This window comes from Grammomys surdaster, unplaced genomic scaffold (assembly GCF_004785775.1).
Source record: "Grammomys surdaster isolate TR1022 unplaced genomic scaffold, NIH_TR_1.0 269, whole genome shotgun sequence".
Classification (NCBI taxonomy): Eukaryota; Metazoa; Chordata; class Mammalia; order Rodentia; family Muridae; genus Grammomys; species Grammomys surdaster.
Genome location: NW_021604710.1, coordinates 531,153 through 550,491, shown reverse-complemented (window position 1 = coordinate 550,491; position 19,339 = coordinate 531,153). Strand labels below are relative to the sequence as shown.

General features: G+C 43.9%; 1 protein-coding gene across 1 annotated transcript; it reads left to right on the top strand.

Moving 5' to 3' along the window:
• Nucleotides 1-3,683: 3,683 nt before the first annotated feature.
• On the top strand, nt 3,684-19,286 carry Trpv6 (transient receptor potential cation channel subfamily V member 6). The gene is made up of 15 exons (XM_028776409.1): nt 3,684-4,107; nt 12,280-12,377; nt 12,514-12,636; nt 12,958-13,095; nt 13,405-13,503; nt 13,748-13,920; nt 14,374-14,520; nt 14,598-14,810; nt 15,100-15,186; nt 15,287-15,363; nt 15,500-15,665; nt 16,016-16,082; nt 16,793-17,061; nt 18,122-18,228; nt 18,547-19,286. Exons 1-15 carry the CDS (start codon nt 3,980-3,982, stop codon nt 18,833-18,835), a joined length of 2,181 nt encoding a protein of 726 aa, XP_028632242.1. The 5' UTR covers nt 3,684-3,979; the 3' UTR covers nt 18,836-19,286.
• The last annotated feature ends 53 nt before the right edge of the window (nt 19,287-19,339 follow it).

Genomic DNA, 19,339 nt, shown 5'->3' with positions numbered 1-19,339 from the left:
CTAAATACATACATAGCACATAATACTGCATACCTTACACATATATACACTGCACACATTACAAATTCTACATACTACACACACCACACCCCAAGCATACTATGCACTACCCCCACATACACTTCATTCAACTTACGTGTACACTTCTCACACTGTGACATACACAGAAGCATACATTGTATACTATATATATCTCATATATACAAAGCAAATTTTGCCTACCCACTAGCCAAGTATAAAATACACACACACACACACACACACGCACACAGACACATACACACTCACACGTTTATATCAGTGGCTTTCAATGAAAATTAATTTCACCCCCATGAAGATGTTGGCAAGGGGGGACTATTGTCACTTAGTGACTAGAGGTTCAGAAATTGCTAAACATTGGCATGCATCAGGCCCTATAGGAAAACAAATTACTCCAGTGTGCCCAGTACCTAGGTTCTGCCACCATGCCAATTGCAGAAACTGGCAACTCAGCCCCATCCTCACACATAAGCCCAGATAGACACATATAATCTCATCAACATCTCTGGTCCCAATGCATGTGACCCCCTAGAGGAGGCCACTAATATTTTGGTGCCCTCCATCACCCCAACTTATAATGGGAGAGGAGGTTAAGCCCAAAGCATGAAGAAACAGAATGTACAAGGTGCCTGTGCAGCACCTTGGCCTGTTCTAGACTCGTTGTCTCCTGACCACCAGAGAGGAAGCTAAATCGAAGACTCAGTGTCACAAGTGTCCTCAGGTTTGTCATCAGGGGAGTAGATTTAGAAATAGTGAGATTACAAGTCTCTCAACTTGAGGCCAATCCCTGTGACAGCCTGTCCGCATCCCTCACTCAAACACAGACAACATGTCACATTAGACCATCGCTTGGCTCTAGGTTGCCAAACCAACCCCTCTCTCAGTGGTGGCATGGTGACAAAGCGATGTGATCTTCAGACTGGTTTCTATCCCCTCAGACCCACCAGCCCAGGAGGTATATAGGGGGACATACCTGTCAACTGCAAGAAGTGCATGATGAGGATGCCATTATCAGACCTTGGATAAAGACATGAGTCCTAAGAACATGATGGGGGGTACAAAGACAGAATTTTGATGTCCAGACTTGTGACTGTCAAGTTACCCCAATTGTATCTCTACTCATTTTGACACTGTTATCAATGTCCCATATGACAACAAAGCCATGTGGAGGAAGCCAAAAAAGGTGGGGGGAGAGATATTAGAAAATTACTTCTTCCTTCTGACTTTCTATTATCTCACTCCACAGCGTGATACAAGCCTGGCTGTGTCGTCCACTCTCCCACTAGTGACTAAACTGGGGTCCTTTCCTGGAGCTGAAGAGGACAGAGAAGGTGGAGTTGGTCAGCGTCAGACAAACACTTGGCTTAATGGGCACAAAGGTCCTGGGTTCAAGGTTTGGATTCTAGCCTTCCCCCCACCCAGCTCGAACTCACTAACCCCTAGGTGGGTGGGGAAGGCAGCTAATCGAGTGCATTGTTTGCTCAGGGCTGTATGGCCTGGCCTTAGGCCCAAGAGCAGGAACACAAGTAGCTTTCCATTTGAAGGTGGCCTTTCCATACCCCACCCACAGAGATACCTTACTTTTGCTCCCAAGAACCTCCCCCCCACACACACATGCTTGAGTATAGTCATACAAACAAACCCATACAACACATATGGCACACCCCACCATGCGAACACATACTACATTATGCACACCACAACTAGATACTAGACACATACGTACCACATACCATTATTACACGCATATTAAGCATAAAACATACACATGTGCTTCATGTACCATGCACATTACATGAAAAGCACATATTCCATGTACATATCATTCATTAAACATGCAATACATACAGTGCCAATAAATATAAAATATATACATTGCATATACTACATACACATACATAAGACCCCCATACAGTATCATAGTCAACACAAAGCTGGCACACAGGAAGCACCACAGAAAGATCAAAGGCACATATAAAATATAAATACCATATGTCAAACACATGTCCTTTGCACAACACAGCACCCAGAGCACAGGCATACTACACATCATACATAGCACTTGCACATAAGACACTAACTGTAACACACACACACACACACACACACGTTTCTCTTGTTGAGCCTTCCTAGTCTTCGAATCCGACATTGAAAACAACAAGCTGAAGCCTTAGAGTGACATACAGACACCTGTGACTTCAACAGCCAGCTGCCATCCCAGTTAATTGAACCCCTGGGAGGCAGCAGAATTTTGAATAAGGCAGAGGTTCTTTGGCTTCTTCCACATAAGGAAAAATAAGCCAGATATATCTGCAGGTTGGCCCCTGCTGCAGTCTGCTGCTGCTGCAACCCAGGATGCCTGTGACTATGTCTGTAGAAGTCTTAACTCTGCCGAAATCATGTTGCCTATTAGAGTGAGTGCATGGGGAAGCCAAAACAAGGTAGACAACAGAGTATTGGGTGAGTTTGGGCTTCACTTGTCACTTCTGTGACCTTGAGGATTCACTTTAGCACTTGGAACCTCCATTACCTCTCTACAGGCAAAATATGAATAATAACTGCCTTATAGGTTCACCGTGTGTTTGTGTAGACACACTCAACTATAGCACCTAGTGCCAGTGGCAATGAACCAATGTCTTTATGGGAAAGTTGCTAGCTAAAATACTTTATTTATTTATTTATTTATTTATTTTATTTTTTGTTTTGTTTTGGTTTTTCGAGACAGGGTTTCTCTGTGTAGCCCTGGCTGTCTTGGATCTCACTCTGTAGACCAGGCTGGCCTCAAACTTAGAAATCCACCTGCCTCTGCCTCCCAAGTGCTGGGATTAAAGGCGTGTGCCACCACCGCCCAGCTGCTAAAATACTTTAGAGTATACAAAAATATTTATATTTATTGAGAAAATGTATCTAGGCATTCTTACAGTTTTTATTTCCAGACAATGTTTCACTGTGTAGCACAGGCCACCCTCCACCTTTACATTTTGTTTCTCTACGTGGCTGGAATTACAGGTTGGTGTCACCTCACTGAGATCAACCTGTGTCTTATTTGGTAACCCACCTACCACTAGAAGCTGAATCTTCTGCAACTAGATTTTATACCCTGATTCACTAGTATGGGGACGGATATTACATCTTTAAGTGGTGGTAAAAGATTCAAGCCACATCCAAAGACCAAAAGTGTTCCTCAGAGACAATACTAGGCTTATAATGCCTAAAATATTTGTATGTACTGTCTGATCCTTTACAGAAACCAGTCCCAACTCAAAGTGGGTGAGAACTCAGAATCTTTGCTATTTATACATGTGTTCAGGGCCAGGTGAGACAGGTAACCCTGAGAGTCAAGAGAACGCAAATCCCCAGAACTTGAGTAAAAACAGACAGAAGCTCCTCCATCCTGCAAAAGGCCCTTTCTTGCTTTCCTTCTCCTCACTGCTGAGAGTTCCTCAAGTGAGTCTGACCTGTCCAGGCCTTTCTAGAAAAAGGTCACTGGATATCCCAAAGTCCAGGGGCCAGCTCTTTAATCTCTTTGAAGACCTAAGAACAGAGGAAGAGTTCCAGGGTGGAGAGAGTTGCAGCTGACGTATGACCTCAGTAGGCAGGACTTTAGGGCCTGTCTCTTTAAATCTCAGGTAATTTGGGAGAAGGAGGGAGTGCCCACACAGCTCCTTCTCACTCCCAACAGGAGCTCTAGATATACAAGCCCAGCAGATTTCCAGCTCTGCCAAGTGGAACAAAGCAAGAGCCCTCTTCAGACTCATAGAGGACAGCCACGGGAAGCCTCACCAGCTCCACAGGTGAAGTAAGGGACAGAAGACAGGAGACGGGACCTCTACAGAGAGAGGGCAGGCCGGCCCTTGGGGGTGCCAATGTGGCCCCAGGGTCGAGCCCAGCTGGGGTCAGGCATCAGCCTCAGCCCCCGAAGGAATCAGGCTTCCACCCCATGGGGTGGTCACTGCCCAAGGAGAAGGGGTTAATACTGTGCTTATGGAACAAGTTCTGCAGATGGTTCCACAGACAAGAGTCCTGGGCTCAGAGCCGAGACGAGCAGAACCTGCTGCAGCAGAAGAGGTAAGTTTGCCATCTGCTTCTGCGTCTTCTACCTCTGCAGCACCAGGGCTTACGCTCCACCCCCTCCCAGCTTGCTTGAATCTTCTCTTGGCTCCCAGTCTGGCCAGTCTGTGCCCCTTGTGAGCACTTTCTCTTGAGTCTTGGCCTGTTAGGCTAGCTGGTCAGGTTGTCCGGTGCGAGGTTGCCTTGGCACAGTTGTTCATTTCCTTTAAGGTCCCATTCATTTTGGCAGGCTTCTTTTGAATACCCCCCAGTAGCAAGCACCTCACTGTTCCTTGTGAGCCCTCTCCCCAAAAGATGATGGTAGCAGCATAATGTCTTCTGTATCTCTACTCTACACCCCTGCAGCAGACTATGACAGAGACATATTTTATATATAAGAATGCATGTGGAAGTGAATGAGTGATTGAATGAATAAAGCAATAATAAAATATGGCCAAAAATGTGAAAATAACATATCGTTCCTGTGCATTTGTCTCAGCTACTTGAGGAGTTTAAAGACCCCAAGAACGCACAGTTGCAACCTGGAGTGTCTTCCTCTCTATTCATGGGTTGGCATGGACTACTGGGCTCAGTGCCAACGATGCTCATCATGCTGTCTTTCAGGATAGGGGGTTCTGAAAGTCTGGAGAGACTCTGGAGTTTAAGTCATAGAAAAATCTCATATTTTGATTCTATCTGCTAAAAACTTCCCTCTATTCACTTGATACCCGTGCCTGACTCATAGAATCTTAGACTTGGCTTTGATAACAGGAAAATAGGTGATCCACTGGATCTTGAGCTCAACCTGTGAGCAGTCTTCTCTCTGACATTGCCAGTGGGGTTCCCCACCCGTTTGGTGACATGCTAAAAGGAAGTCCTGCTTTTGTGGCCTCCCTCCAAGGCAATTCAGTGACAGGTAACATGCATTCCCAGAGGAAAGGCTGAAGATTTTGTCTTCAGGTTTTTCTCTATCTCTGAATGCAGGGCTTGTGTTAGCCTGGCCTCAAGGCTGCCTGGGATTTCCTATTCTTTTGATTAAACATTCCCTGCTGGGATGTGCCCCTTCTTGGAGCTGTGGCTTTCCTGTCTCTCATAGCAGCCACCCACTTCTCTCCCCCCAGGCCTGGGAGAGTTGGGGGTAGGGCACATGTCTGGCTGATGACATCTTAGGACAATAGAATGGCATTGTTGTTAGAGAATAATTCCTCATTGGTTTCACTTCTCCTCTTCCCACTCTCAGGACCCTGTAGCTGGGAGCATCGGACACAGACTGCAGGAAAGTCATGAGCTTTGAAAGGGGCAGATGAGGTTCCTATATCTCTTATGCCGGAAGAACAGAGTAAAGGAGTTGGGCCTGAGCAGGCAGCCTGGCTAAGCATATGATATTTGCCCACATCTAATCTCCATCTATTTCTTCCTATCTTCTGATGGGCCTCCTCTGCAGTGTTAGGCTGAGAGGGCTTATTCCCACCAGTAAGTGGATTCTCCTCCTCCATTTTTCTGACACCACATCTGTTTCCAGAGTTTCTTAACCCTCTTCTTCCCAGACAGTTGGTGTCCATGATAGTGGCCTTCTTTGGATGGTACTTCCCAGAAGGAACTGAAATTTCCTAGGAGTTTCTCAGCCTGAGAGATCAGATATACACAAAGAAGAGATGGCAGAAATTAGACAGGCTTGGGGTAAGCATTTAAATTAGCACCATGAACTGCGAAAGAATCTCATCCTCTATGGGTACCATCACCTATTTTATCTGATATAAAGTCAAACGTGGGCTTTGGCGGGAAAGAGGTTCTGTCATCCCCATAATAGCAAGTTAGGGCTCAAGAGGGAAGGCCCAAAGGGAAATTCTAGGAATACTATCAGGTAGGATTTCACGAAGTATGGTTTCACCAGAAGGCAAAGCTTTTTAAAGATCTCTGTAAGGGGAGCAGAGGGAAGTCAGTCTTTCTCTGTGTCCACTTCTCTTGGGTCCTAATCATGCAGCTCCCCAGTTTAATTCCATATTAACTGAATTCTCAACTCTTTCTCATTTCTTCTAAACTGTTTCTTTTCTGGCCAGAAGTTTCTCATTTCTGTATATCCAATGCATTAAATACCGATTGAGTATAACTCATACTCCATTAGGTTTGTAGGAAATTAACCTGATATAGTGCTTCTCAAGGAGCCTGTGTTCTGATGAGCAAAGTGTACCAAAGTGCATGCTGTCCCTACATATCTTCAGATTAAATCAAGCTCAGAGAGAAAATACTAAGACAACAACATTATTTTGTTGCTTATATGTGCTATGTAGATAGGCTCATAGAAGTTACATCAATACTTAACATGTACAGCATTTTTTTCTCTGTCATCATTCCTGAAAAATACGGTACAGTAGCAATTTATAGAGCATTTATATCCCATTAGGCATTACTGGTTATCTGGAGATCATTTAAAGTATACAGGTGTAAGTCACGGAAGTGGTGCACGCCTATACTCTCAGTATTTAGAATACTGAAGCAGGGGACTGAAAACTTCAAGGCCACCCTAGATTATACAGTAAAAACTTGTCTCCAAAAATCCAAAAGTTACTAAATAAGATGGATATTGTGGCTTTAACTTGTAACCGCAGGACCTGAGAGCCTGAGGCAGGAGTGTTGTCACAAGTTTACCATGGATTACACAGTGAGTTCCAGGCGAGCTTGGGCCACAGAGTATAGTCATAATCTTAAAGTGTACTATGAATGTATAAACTATATGCAAATATTATATCACTGTATGCAGGGGACTTGAGTTTGTATGAAGTTTGGTACAGAGTGGGATAGTCTAGAACCACTGTCCTACAGATTCTGGAAGAATAACCATACTTAGGTTAAAGGTAAGCATAGGTGAAGGTCATGCAAAGGTTTAAACAAGTGTCGAGGGAGTACAGAAAGAAACTGTCCTATCTGGTATCTGATTTCTGCTGGTGTGGGGTGTGCTGAGAACTTCACGGAGGCTGCCCAACCTGACTTCCCACCCCTACTGTGCTGGCATTTTCAGTCCCTGGCAGGACAGGGAGTCATGCTGGATGTATGAGTTGGGTTATGTAGATACCTGTATAAATAATATATATGAGGTGAAGTTTCTGTGCAAGCTAAGCTCTGACACTCTTCTGAAGGCCTCCATTCTTGCCTTCATAAACACATACGCACATCTGTGTTTACTTGCCCAAGGAAAGGAGTTGTGGCAGTTAAGAACCAAGTTGGTTCCAATTTTTGAAAGAGCCAAGTTCTCTAGATTTCGACTTCCTCATCTTATCTCAGCTGGAGGGAGGTGGCCCATGAGTGCCCAGTGTATGCCATGTTACCACACATGACTGATCTTTCTCATCTGTGGTCATTGCTCTGGGCCTGACCCCCACCTCCCAAGAAAAATCAGGAAGAGCATAAAAACTAGAAGAACCACATAATTTAGTGGTAAGTGCCTAGGGCTATGTTCTTGGTAATCTAGTGTGCCTTTTAACCCTGTGTGATCTTCTGGCAGCTATTTAACCTTCCTTGCCGCCTCAGTTTCCTTTTTGTTAAAAACAATGAGAGAACTCCGCCGGTGTTGTATGGCTACGAAAAGCAAATATGGGATGAAGTGATGTTGCTCCAGAACTGAAAGGCACATTGAACAAATGAGATCATGACAGAGAAAATATATTATTAAAAAGGTGACTACTGAGGATGACAAAAATCAGTGGGGCTAGGAATGACCTCCTCCTAACAGAAATGAATCCAGTCAGAATGAAGACAGCTGTTCCTGGCAACCACATAATATTATCCCCATTGGCATGACCTACAGTCATCTGTAATGGTATTTGTAGAGAAACTCCTGTATATTCTCGGAGACCCCCATTTCCAGCCCTAATTAACACAAAGAAGAAGGACAGAGAAATAGCTAACAAGGCACTCGTTTTAGCTCAGACTCTGACCTGCTTGGACGAAGCACTTCAGAGTACTCACCCTGAGGCTCCATCTGGTACATGAACAGATTAGATTGCGTTTCTGCAAATTGCTGCTCTTCTGATTTGAACATTTCTTAAAACTCAGTGGATCCTTCCTTGTTTCCCAGAATAAATGATAGAACATGACTCATGTGCATGTCACGCATAGACTTATATGTGCATAAAAACCAGAAGCAGAGGGTTTGGGAAGCAGAAGTCATAGAGAAGGGAAACCAATGACTCTTTGGATGCACAGTGTTGGGTTTAAACAAGAAAACACTAACATGTCCCTAACAACAACAATACACTAGATTTTGTGTCAAGAACCCCATTAACTGAGTTTTCCCCAAGCTATCACAGAACTGGATCATTCAATTTTATACTCAATTGCCAAGTAAAACAAAATATTGAAGAACTTTGAAATACGTGTCATGTTTTTAATAGTTCCCATTTCTTTTTGTCACTCTGTCACTACAGTTTACGTGAGTCCACATTTTTCTTTCTTTCTTACTGAATTTAATTATTAAAAAATATTTTGTATGTTACTAGGAAGTATTATCCGTGGAAGTTTAATTGCTCTTCATGTGAAGAATTTTTTTCTTAATAGGTTATGAATAATTACACCTGTAAATTAGGGTTTCTCTATCCTGGCATGGTTATCACATTGGGCAGAATAATTCTTTGTAGATGGTCCTGTGTGGCATGTTCAGAATTGTCTCTTTTCTTTATCCCCTGTCCCTTAGTTGTCCTCTAACCTTCTATGATAGGTTGCTGTTAGAGATTCTATAGGATCCTTTGGTCAACCTTGCACTTCTTTTTGGAGGCCAGGAATTGTGAGGCAAAACTACATTAGGGAATTCAGGTTTTCTCTGCTATCACCTTGTGGCCCTAGGTAGTTACTACAAGTAATATCTGGGACATGCTCCCTAACCATTCCTCCTTCATTTTACTGAGTTCTGGTGTTTGTAACCAGCGAAGGTCAGTTCTTACAAACATTGTTGAGTTGGATTATAAGTGGTTTCTTTACTAGGGGCGTGGTTTGACTAAGTTGCCAGATAAGACACACAGGGCACTTCTTTTGATTTGACTTTCTGATGAATAATGGTAAGTTGTTACTATAGGAATGTTTCAAAATATTTCATAAGATATATTTATAGAGTTAGAGAGAGGTAGTTGTGAACAGTTATGGTCAAAACACATTGTATAAATGCATTATATTTTCAAAGAACACACATAAAGTAGTACTGAAATAGTTGTATAATTAAGGCTCAATCTTAATTGAGCACCATGTAACTTTTCCCAGTATATGTAGCAGCCTTTGGTCTTTCCCAGGACCACTAGAATAGAAACAGACACAAGGGAAAAGATTACATAGGGAATAGAGAGGTTCATGAGAGACAGTTGCCAGCTTCTGAGCTGTGTCATGAACAAAATAAAACTTTGTGATTTCTAAGTGTAGAGGAAGAAATGTATTTTATTTATAACATGAAGTGTAATATGTTACAGTAATTATAAGACTAATGGAAAAAGTAAAAATACTCGAGGGTGGTGGTGGTGGTGGTAGTGGTGGTGTGTGTGTGTGTGTTGTAGGAAGCATTGTTTTCCCTACATTCTAGTGCTGACTCTAAAATATGTATGTAAGAGAGCTTTGGGAACATGGCTGGAGCCATGGTTGTGGTGATTAGAAAACTTGCAGCAGTGTTTTCAAGTCAAACCCCATTTCTCATTTCGATTGTATGTTTATTTAAGGTTGGCTTAGGGGGTGGTAGACAAAGACAACAAGGTGGGGGAGTAAAGCCACCTTGGCACCCCCGCTGATTCATCCATTCGGATCGTAGTGAGCATCCACAGCACACTAGGTGATTTTGCTGGGCACAGAAGTGCAGAATGCACAATGGACAATCACTGGGTGAGGGGAGTGGATTCAGGAAGAAGCAGTCTTGTGGGCACAGGCCTAGCGAGAACGGTGTGCTCTGTGGGGCTGAGGCCTGTAGTGAGACCGAAATGCCAGGTGTAAGGAGTGAGGGGGAGGATCACAGAATGGAAAAATAGTTGCACAAAGACCATGAAGGGCCTCTGTGTTCCTTATCCTTGGGCATTGAAAGACCTGTCGGCTTTTTGTAAGCTGTGACTGCATCGCTGTTTAGAAAGACTATCCTGACAGCATAAATAACGATGGACTAGGGGTAAGTAGGGCACAGGGAAACCAACTGAATGTCTTGTTAATCCCGAGTCAGAGAATAAAGATGTGAATTAATGAGCATTAGTAGCAACAAAAGAGAAAGAACTAAACGGAGACAGAATCTAAAATGATTGACTGAACCTGGTTGCTGCCCATGGGCCTATGAGGGAACTGGGGGTTATGGTTGGAGGAAATACAAATCCCTTTCTACTCTTTATCATGTTTCCACTCCCAGCTTTGCAGCTTAGCTTCTTACCACTGCCAACACTACAGAATGCGAGCTCTTGTACAGATCCTTTTGGTTGTCAATTAATCAGCTATCAATGGATAAGTATAATAATTGGTATTACTCTCGTGGAAAGACCAAATTGCTCCAAGGTGAAAGACAAATTCAGTAAAATCAGAGCCATGTGTTTTAGTTGGGGTCAGACTACAGAGGTGATTGGCAGAGCCACATAAATCACATAAAAGTAAAATAATAAGGAAATCGTGGGGGCTGGGAGTTGAGGGAGGATCTAAATTCCAAATTGGGTGCATTCAAGAAGGACTGGAAGGGGGAAATGAGAGCAGTCTCGTCCCCATGAAATTCAAGACATGGATTCTCTAAAGTAGATTCTTTACTTGCCCCTCATCAGCCACTGTTGGCCACTGCTTATATCTTCACAGGTAGAAATGAAGTAGCACCTAAGGCCCTAGGCCTTACATTGTTGAACAGGGTCTGATAATGACAGATGACTTGACTTCCTGAGGTTTAAAATGTGTTCTTTAGAGGCTGGGATTCCAAGGCATTCCTTGGATTTATTACTTCAACAATCTCACACGCATGGACCACCCTCAGTAACTCTTGAGTGGCTTTCTGAGCTTTCCTTTTCACAAGAATCCACTGGGACTCTTCCTAAACTGCAGATCCGGACATGTTCGGGCCAAAGGGTAATCTGAGACTTGAAATTTCAAATTAGTTTGTGTAAGATGCTGATCACCCATAGGATTTCTGATTTATGAAAGAAAAAAAATGCAGACATTAAGATGTGAGAAGAGAGAGTGGGGGATATGAATGACCACTGCCTGGAGCCAAGATTTCTCACAAGGGCCATTGCTGTTTTGAGATTGAGTCCTAAAGATACTGCTAGAGAACAGGGCAAAATGGAGGAATCAAATGTCCTGCACTGAAAGTCAAATAACAAGGCCTCTTGTAACAGAAAAAAACCCACTGGTTTCTGCATGTCGACTTCCTCCACAAATATGAGGGAGGAACTCCTTATATCTCTAGTACATAGAAAACAATGCTTATCATGCAGGGCAATCCTAGGGCACTTCTGATTTAAGAATAAGACCACTCCAGGCATGATGAGGTCATGGAGTGAACGTATACTTGAACAAAACTCCTCCTTTCTTGGTCCCATGTGTACAGACTACACACACACACACACACACACACACACATATATATATATGTGTGTGTGTGTGTATGTGTATGTGTATATATATATATGTATGTATATATATGTGTGTGTATGTGTACATATGTAAAATAATATATATAAATATAAAAATATAAAATATCATATACAATTATGTATTTATATAAGTATTCATATATTCTATTTATATATCCTTATGAAATATATATATATTATAATTATATAATGCAATGTAAATTATTGTATATATAATAAATGTATTATACAATATAACATATTATGTATGTTATAATATATTATATATCATAATATATATCATATTATAATATATATTACATAGCAATATATCCTTTATTATGTTCTGTATTTTCTTATTTCCAGTATTTTCAGTACTATGGGATAGAAAACTAGTTAGGGCACTCTTTTAAAAAGGCTAAATGGGCAAAGTCAGTTTATGTGAACTGAATAATTGGGAGAAAATAGTTGGCGACTCTTACACTGTAATGGACCCACCTGCCTGGGTCAGGAACCTTACCATCCATTGTTGTTGAGACACACACCTCCAAGTGAAGCCTTTATAATGTGTCTGGCAGCTGGGTATGTTCCCCATTATCGCCTTTCTTTTCCTCTTTCCTGGTAGGATCTGGGAGTCACCTCTTCTTCTAGCTGCCAAAGAAAACGATATCCAGGCTCTGAGCAAGCTGCTGAAGTTCGAAGGATGTGAGGTACACCAGAGAGGTACGCAGCAGAATTCTAGAACTGCTCTGTAGATTAGTCCCCCATCCTAGACAGATCCCCAGACCTAGAGTCTGTTTTTGTTCTCCATTGACTGCCTCAAAGACATTATATGTTCTTTCTCCCTCTCTAATGCTAGGAGCCATGGGGGAAACTGCTCTCCACATAGCAGCCCTCTACGATAACCTGGAGGCTGCCCTGGTGCTAATGGAGGCTGCCCCAGAACTCGTCTTTGAGCCCATGACTTCCGAGTTATATGAAGGTGAGGCCTGAAGAAGGGTGCAATTTCAAGTCAATAACTTGGGGGAGCAGAGACATTTTCTGAAGATTCCTAATCTTTATTATTAGTCGCCAAGCTGTCTTTTGGCTAAGTCCTGATGACAACTCATTACGTCTGGTCCAGAGGCCCAGAGAAGGAGCAGAATTGGATAGAGGGAACAAAAGGATCTCCTGGGAACTTCTAACACCCACAGGGTCTCATTCATCCCAGATGGCAACACAAAGGAAACTATGGGGACACACAGAAGGGATTCCTTCAGGGTCCTGGGAACAGATATACAACTCATAATTCTCTCTTGGTCAGGTCAGACTGCACTGCACATTGCAGTAATAAACCAGAATGTGAACTTGGTCCGTGCTCTGCTTGCCCGGGGGGCCAGTGTTTCTGCCAGAGCTACAGGTTCTGTCTTCCACTACAAGCCTCACAACCTCATTTACTATGGTAAGAGCCAGAACAGGCTTAGAGGAAGAGAGTGGGGCAGTGGGTAAAGAGGAAAGGCTAAAGAAGAGCCTTGCCTTGGTTTTATCTTCTGGGAGGCTGGGAGAGCAGTGTTTGTAAAACTTAGAGGCAGGGGCCAGTTTTCCCCATAACCTTCAGTATTAGTCTTTTCTGAGGTTTACATTGGTCAAATGATTCCAAGCCACAAGCTGAGATATGGGAGTGAGGAGGCAGTTGTGGGCCTGGAGGTCAGATATCTCTCTCATCATCCAATCCTACTGTCTACTGCCATGGATTTCTTTGTGTCTACAGGAGAGCATCCTTTGTCTTTTGCTGCCTGTGTGGGTAGTGAGGAGATTGTTAGGCTGCTTATTGAGCATGGAGCTGACATCCGGGCTCAGGACTCCCTAGGTAAGAGCTGGGATGAGGAGAAAGTGCAGGATTCTCTGTGTGTGTGTCTCTGTCTCTGTCTCTGTCTCTGTCTCTGTCTCTGTCTCTCTCTCTGTGTGTGCATGTGTGTGTGTGTGTGTATGTGTGTGTGTGTACATGCATGTTCACATGTGTGTATGTGTGTTTGTGACGTCAGGAGAGAGAGAAACACTCAGATGGAGAATGAGTCATCAGGGAACCTGATGGCAGTCTCTGTTCTCCCCAGGAAACACAGTACTACACATACTCATCCTGCAGCCCAACAAAACCTTTGCCTGCCAGATGTACAATCTTCTACTGTCCTATGATGAGGGAGACCACCTGAAGTCCCTGGAACTTGTGCCCAACAACCAGGGACTCACCCCTTTCAAGTTGGCTGGGGTGGAAGGCAACATTGTGGTGAGATCCTACCCTATGGGGTCTTTAATGACCCTCGTTTTGCATTACTGGGAGGAAAACTGAAAACACACTCTAGACCCCATTCTCCACTTTACTTAGGATCTGTTTCAACCTATGTTTTTCATCTCCCTGCCCCCTCCTTTTATTTCCTGCTTGTTTACTCCAAGTGAAGTACTGAGAATTCATGTAGTCTAGACTTCATGCTGAGATTTTCTACAATGCCCAAGCCAATTTGTTCTTTCTAGAAGAAACCTGACAATGCCCTCATATCTCCAGGCTCTGGAATGATTCCTGGTGCAAGATAAATCTAGGATTTTGTGTGGCATGAGCTCTGTGGTCTTCCAAAGGATACAGTCTTTAAGAGGAGGAAAACATCTTCTCCTCTGGTCCTTTCCTTCTGAGCTGTGCTACTCCATTCAGCTGTGAGTCCTGACTATCTCACCTTTCTTCCAGATGTTCCAACACCTGATGCAGAAGCGGAAACACATCCAGTGGACATATGGTCCATTGACCTCCACACTTTATGACCTCACCGAGATTGACTCCTCAGGAGATGATCAATCCCTACTGGAACTTATTGTTACTACCAAGAAGCGGGAGGTACAGTCTTTCACAGCACAGGTCTTGGTGAGAGGTGGTAGGGTTGTGGAAATACTTTGCTATTCCTTCTGTTGCAGGCTCGCCAGATCCTGGACCAGACGCCTGTGAAGGAACTGGTGAGCCTCAAGTGGAAGAGGTATGGGCGGCCCTACTTCTGTGTGCTGGGTGCCATCTACGTGCTATACATCATCTGCTTTACCATGTGCTGTGTCTACCGCCCACTCAAGCCCAGGATCACTAACCGCACCAATCCCAGGGACAACACCCTCCTGCAGCAGAAGCTCCTTCAGGTGACACCCTGGTAGCGACAGATAGTACACTAGGAATTTGCTTTTCAAAGCGCTGTCCCACTTTCTTGACTCCACACCAGCATTTCCCCTTTCACCTAGAGCTCTCCTAAGAGGGCACAGAGTCTACATGCACATACAGAGACACACAGACGTTCTTACTCTAGGAACAGAGTTTGAGACTAGCTGAATCTGATGGGCTAGGGAAGAAAAAAAAAAAAGAGCCAGGGACCTCCGATACTAGATGTCAGACAAAGACAGGTGATTTACCAACATATTTTTTCCTCCCTAGGAGGCCTATGTGACCCCTAAGGATGATCTCCGGTTGGTGGGGGAGCTGGTGAGCATCGTGGGGGCTGTGATCATCCTGCTGGTGGAGGTAAGTTGTCGATAGAATCCTTGTGGAGGCTATCTGACCCAGGGGCCCAGTCTGTACTCTGGTCTACAAGTGCCTTTGTGTTTCTTTGACTTCTTTCCAGATTCCAGACATCTTCAGGTTGGGGGTCACCCGATTCTTTGGGCAGACCATTCTTGGGGGGCCATTCCATGTCATCATGTGAGTGTCTCCTTCATCTCATTTCCATCCTTCATCTCATTAGAGCATCCCCTGATCCCTGAGTTGTCTCTGTGATGCTAGGTCCCCAGGATGAGCCTGGCTTCTTTCTCATTACACCCACTTTTCTTCCACCCAGTATCACTTATGCCTTCATGGTGCTGGTGACCATGGTGATGCGGCTCACTAACGCGGATGGAGAGGTGGTGCCCATGTCCTTTGCTCTGGTGTTGGGCTGGTGCAATGTCATGTACTTTGCCAGAGGATTCCAAATGCTGGGTCCCTTCACCATCATGATCCAGAAGGTCAGTTTCTCCCCCATGCTTCCTAATAAAGAGCCTGGGACCAAGATTAAGTAAACACTTTTCCAGAGAGCCGGGCAGTATAGATTTCAGGTGTTGTGACTCTGAAATTCTTTTTATATGTTTTTCTCATTGTCTTTCTTTGAAAAAGTTTAAAGTCCTCTTACAAGCTCTTAAGACATCCTTAGTTTAAGAACCTCACCAAAACAGGGCAGGCAGACTTAGCGGGCAGGCACAGTTCACCACCCCATCCTGGTATATGGAGCCAGCAGACATTTAGAGTTAACTTGCTGGTGTCAGGTGGGTAATTGTTCTAAAGGTTAACGTTCTCTGCCTCCTCCTCCTCTTTGTAGATGATTTTTGGTGACTTGATGCGATTCTGCTGGCTGATGGCTGTGGTAATCCTGGGATTTGCTTCAGGTAAGTCACCAGGATGGAATCTGTGGGAGGAAAGGGCCTCGAGGAGCTTAGAGGATACAGAAATCTTCACACTGAACTTGGAGGGAGGCCAGATGTTACAGAAGGCCAGGAAATGTCTGAAGATGGGATACTGCTTCGAAGTGAAGGACAGTCGTGTCAGGGACAGAAGATTAGGAGAAAACAGTGGAGCAGAATTACTTACAAGTTATCAGTTTTGAGCTTATCAAGGACAACTGCAATAAACATGCTAATGTGGACAGGGGAAAGCTCAGGGAGCTATAGCCCTACACACAAAAACTACAGGCAACGAAGGAATGCTGAGAGAAGAAATATTCTTCCCCAGGAAAGAATATACCAATTTGTTAACTTAAACCAAAGGGTAACCTACCTACAGGTAACATTATAAGACTGAGCTGGTCATATTTATGGATTTATGAAATATATATATGAAATATATTAACAATTAATGAAAAAGAAGCCATGAATTTGTTAAGAAGGGGTATATAGGAGGGTTTGGAAGGAGAAAAAGGAAGGGAGGGAATAAAGTAATTTTATTATCATCTCAGAAAATGAAAGAAATAATTTAAAATGTATTGTTTAGAGTTGAGACCACAATATGAGATGAAGGGAATAGAATGTAAATGGACAACAAGCTGTGGGCTTTTCATGATACAGTTGCCATAGTAACTCTCACCCCTTGGGTGGAGCAGCCTTTTATATCATCTTCCAGACAGAGGACCCTGATGAGCTGGGCCATTTCTATGACTACCCCATGGCACTATTCAGCACCTTTGAACTCTTCCTCACCATCATCGATGGCCCTGCCAACTATGATGTGGATCTGCCCTTCATGTACAGCATCACCTACGCTGCTTTTGCCATCATTGCCACACTGCTCATGCTCAACCTCCTCATTGCCATGATGGGCGACACTCACTGGAGAGTTGCCCATGAGCGAGATGAGCTCTGGAGAGCACAGGTGAGCCCTCTGGTGGCTAGGAGGATTACTGCATTTAGCTCCTGAAACTGGCCATGCTCAGATAAAAGGAGCCATTTGTACTCCATGTGTGTTTGGATAGGTTTTTGTACAAGTTGCGAAATAATGAAACATGCCCAGGTGGATTTAATTAGCAACAAAGAGCACTTCTGGAAACGTTGGGAAGGATTCTGTATAGTTTTCTCGACAATTAAATCCTTGGTCTTTTCTAGAAATACAACGAACAAATGGCTAAAACTATATTTGGTCAGTTGTGCTTCCAAGTAAGAATGGAACTATCTAGCCTGCTTCAAAACACTGAAGCCTGCAAAATTTGACCCAGAAAAATTGAAAGTGTTATAAATAATGACATTAAAAAAAAAAACTCTCTTTAGCAGCAGAAGCTATCTTCAGTCAGATCATTATGATGGGCATACATAAAAGACAAAGAGATGAGTCAAGTACCCGTTTAAAAATATACCTGGAAAAGAATTTATCTCACCAAAAATAATTTAAGCAAAATAAAAATGGAACTATAAAACCCTGGAAAGCATTTAACTATGATGTGTGGAAATGGAGTCAAATCGTAAGCTGGCTAAGAAGGGTTTGCTGAAAGAAATCTTTTGAAAATATGTGGGTATTAGGTTTCCAAGTAGGATGTTTATATTTTGAAATCACTTGACGGATGCAGGGTCAAAATATTCTGAAACCTGTGGAACTCCTTTATCCTTTCCACGTTCTTCCCTGTACCTAGGATCAAGGTCTCTCTTCTTAGAACCTCTTATATATCTCCTGTACCTCACCTGGTTTTACTATGGCTTTCAAATCATAGGATAAAGAATTGTGGGGTTCAAGTCCCATCCATTCTCTTCCACAGAAGAGACTATTAAGTTCATACTGCCATCTTGGTTTGGGGGCTTGCTTCCATTTCTAGAAAGCCATAAGTCCCTGAGTTTCTCCATTATTAAATTGCCTTCCTACTGCCTGGCCTCTGCTCCTTCCCTGCCCTTCTCAGTCGGCACCTGACCTCCTCTCTGACTTCCTTTTCTATATCTAAATAAAGGTTGTGGCCACCACTGTGATGCTAGAGCGGAAGCTGCCTCGCTGCCTGTGGCCTCGCTCTGGGATATGTGGGCGAGAGTATGGTCTTGGGGACCGCTGGTTCTTGAGGTAAGTGATGTGGTATTCCCTAGGCACTCACTTTAGATGATTTCTCTTGTTCCTAGAAGCTCAATAGAGGTCTGTATGCTTTCTAGACTTCATGCTCATTTTCTTATGTGTGGCTACTAAGGACAAGACTCAATTTTGAGCTTGGCCCCCTACGCATCATCAGAGCAGAACCTGCAGCTGTCTGAGCCCTGGCTGCTGAGGGGTTGGTGTTCCTTGTCCCCATACTGGCTGCACAGAACATTCACCACTGGTGGGGCTGGATGACGAGTGTTGAACTTGGATCTTCTTTTCAGTAATCCTTCCATCCACTCTCTCTAGGGTGGAAGATAGGCAAGATCTCAACAGACAACGGATCCGCCGCTATGCACGGGCCTTCCAGCAACAAGAAGGCCTTGACTTTGACTTGGAAAAAGACTCAGGAGAAAAACTGGAGATGGCGCGTCCCTTTGGTGCCTATCTGTCCTTTCCTACACCCTCAGTGTCTCGAAGTACTTCCCGAAGCAGCACCAATTGGGAAAGGCTTCGACAAGGGGCCCTAAGGAAGGACCTGAGAGGGATAATCAACAGAGGCCTAGAAGATGGGGAGGGCTGGGAGTACCAGATCTGAATGTTGGCTCTCACCAAGCATCAAAAGAGAATGAAGACTGTTAAAAACTAGAAGTCATCCTGCAAATCTGAGGGAGAAGTGGGAAGAACATACCAAGGAATGTACACTGGGAATAAATGGTCCAGGGCTCCACAACTCCTTCATCTTGGGACAAAAGGAAGAAGACTCTGTGGTCCTTGCCCCAACCAAGCATTCCTTGTTCTCTTATGGAAGCTCCCCTGCACACCAGAGCACTTTAAAGACAGGCTTCCTATCTCAGGCACCTGTCTCCACCCAGGTCTAATAAGTGGGAGGGCACAAAACTCTTCCCAGAGTACTCCAGACGACAGATGGAGAACACTGAGATTGTGGGAAGGCTTGTGATAGAGGGATACAGGCACCAGTCTAGGGGTGGGGAAGCTAGGCTGAGCCTTGCCACCTTCCAATAAAGTCATTTCCTGATCCCCACCCAGGTCCCTTTCTGTTTCAGTGAACTTAAGCACTGGCCCACCCTGTCATGCCACT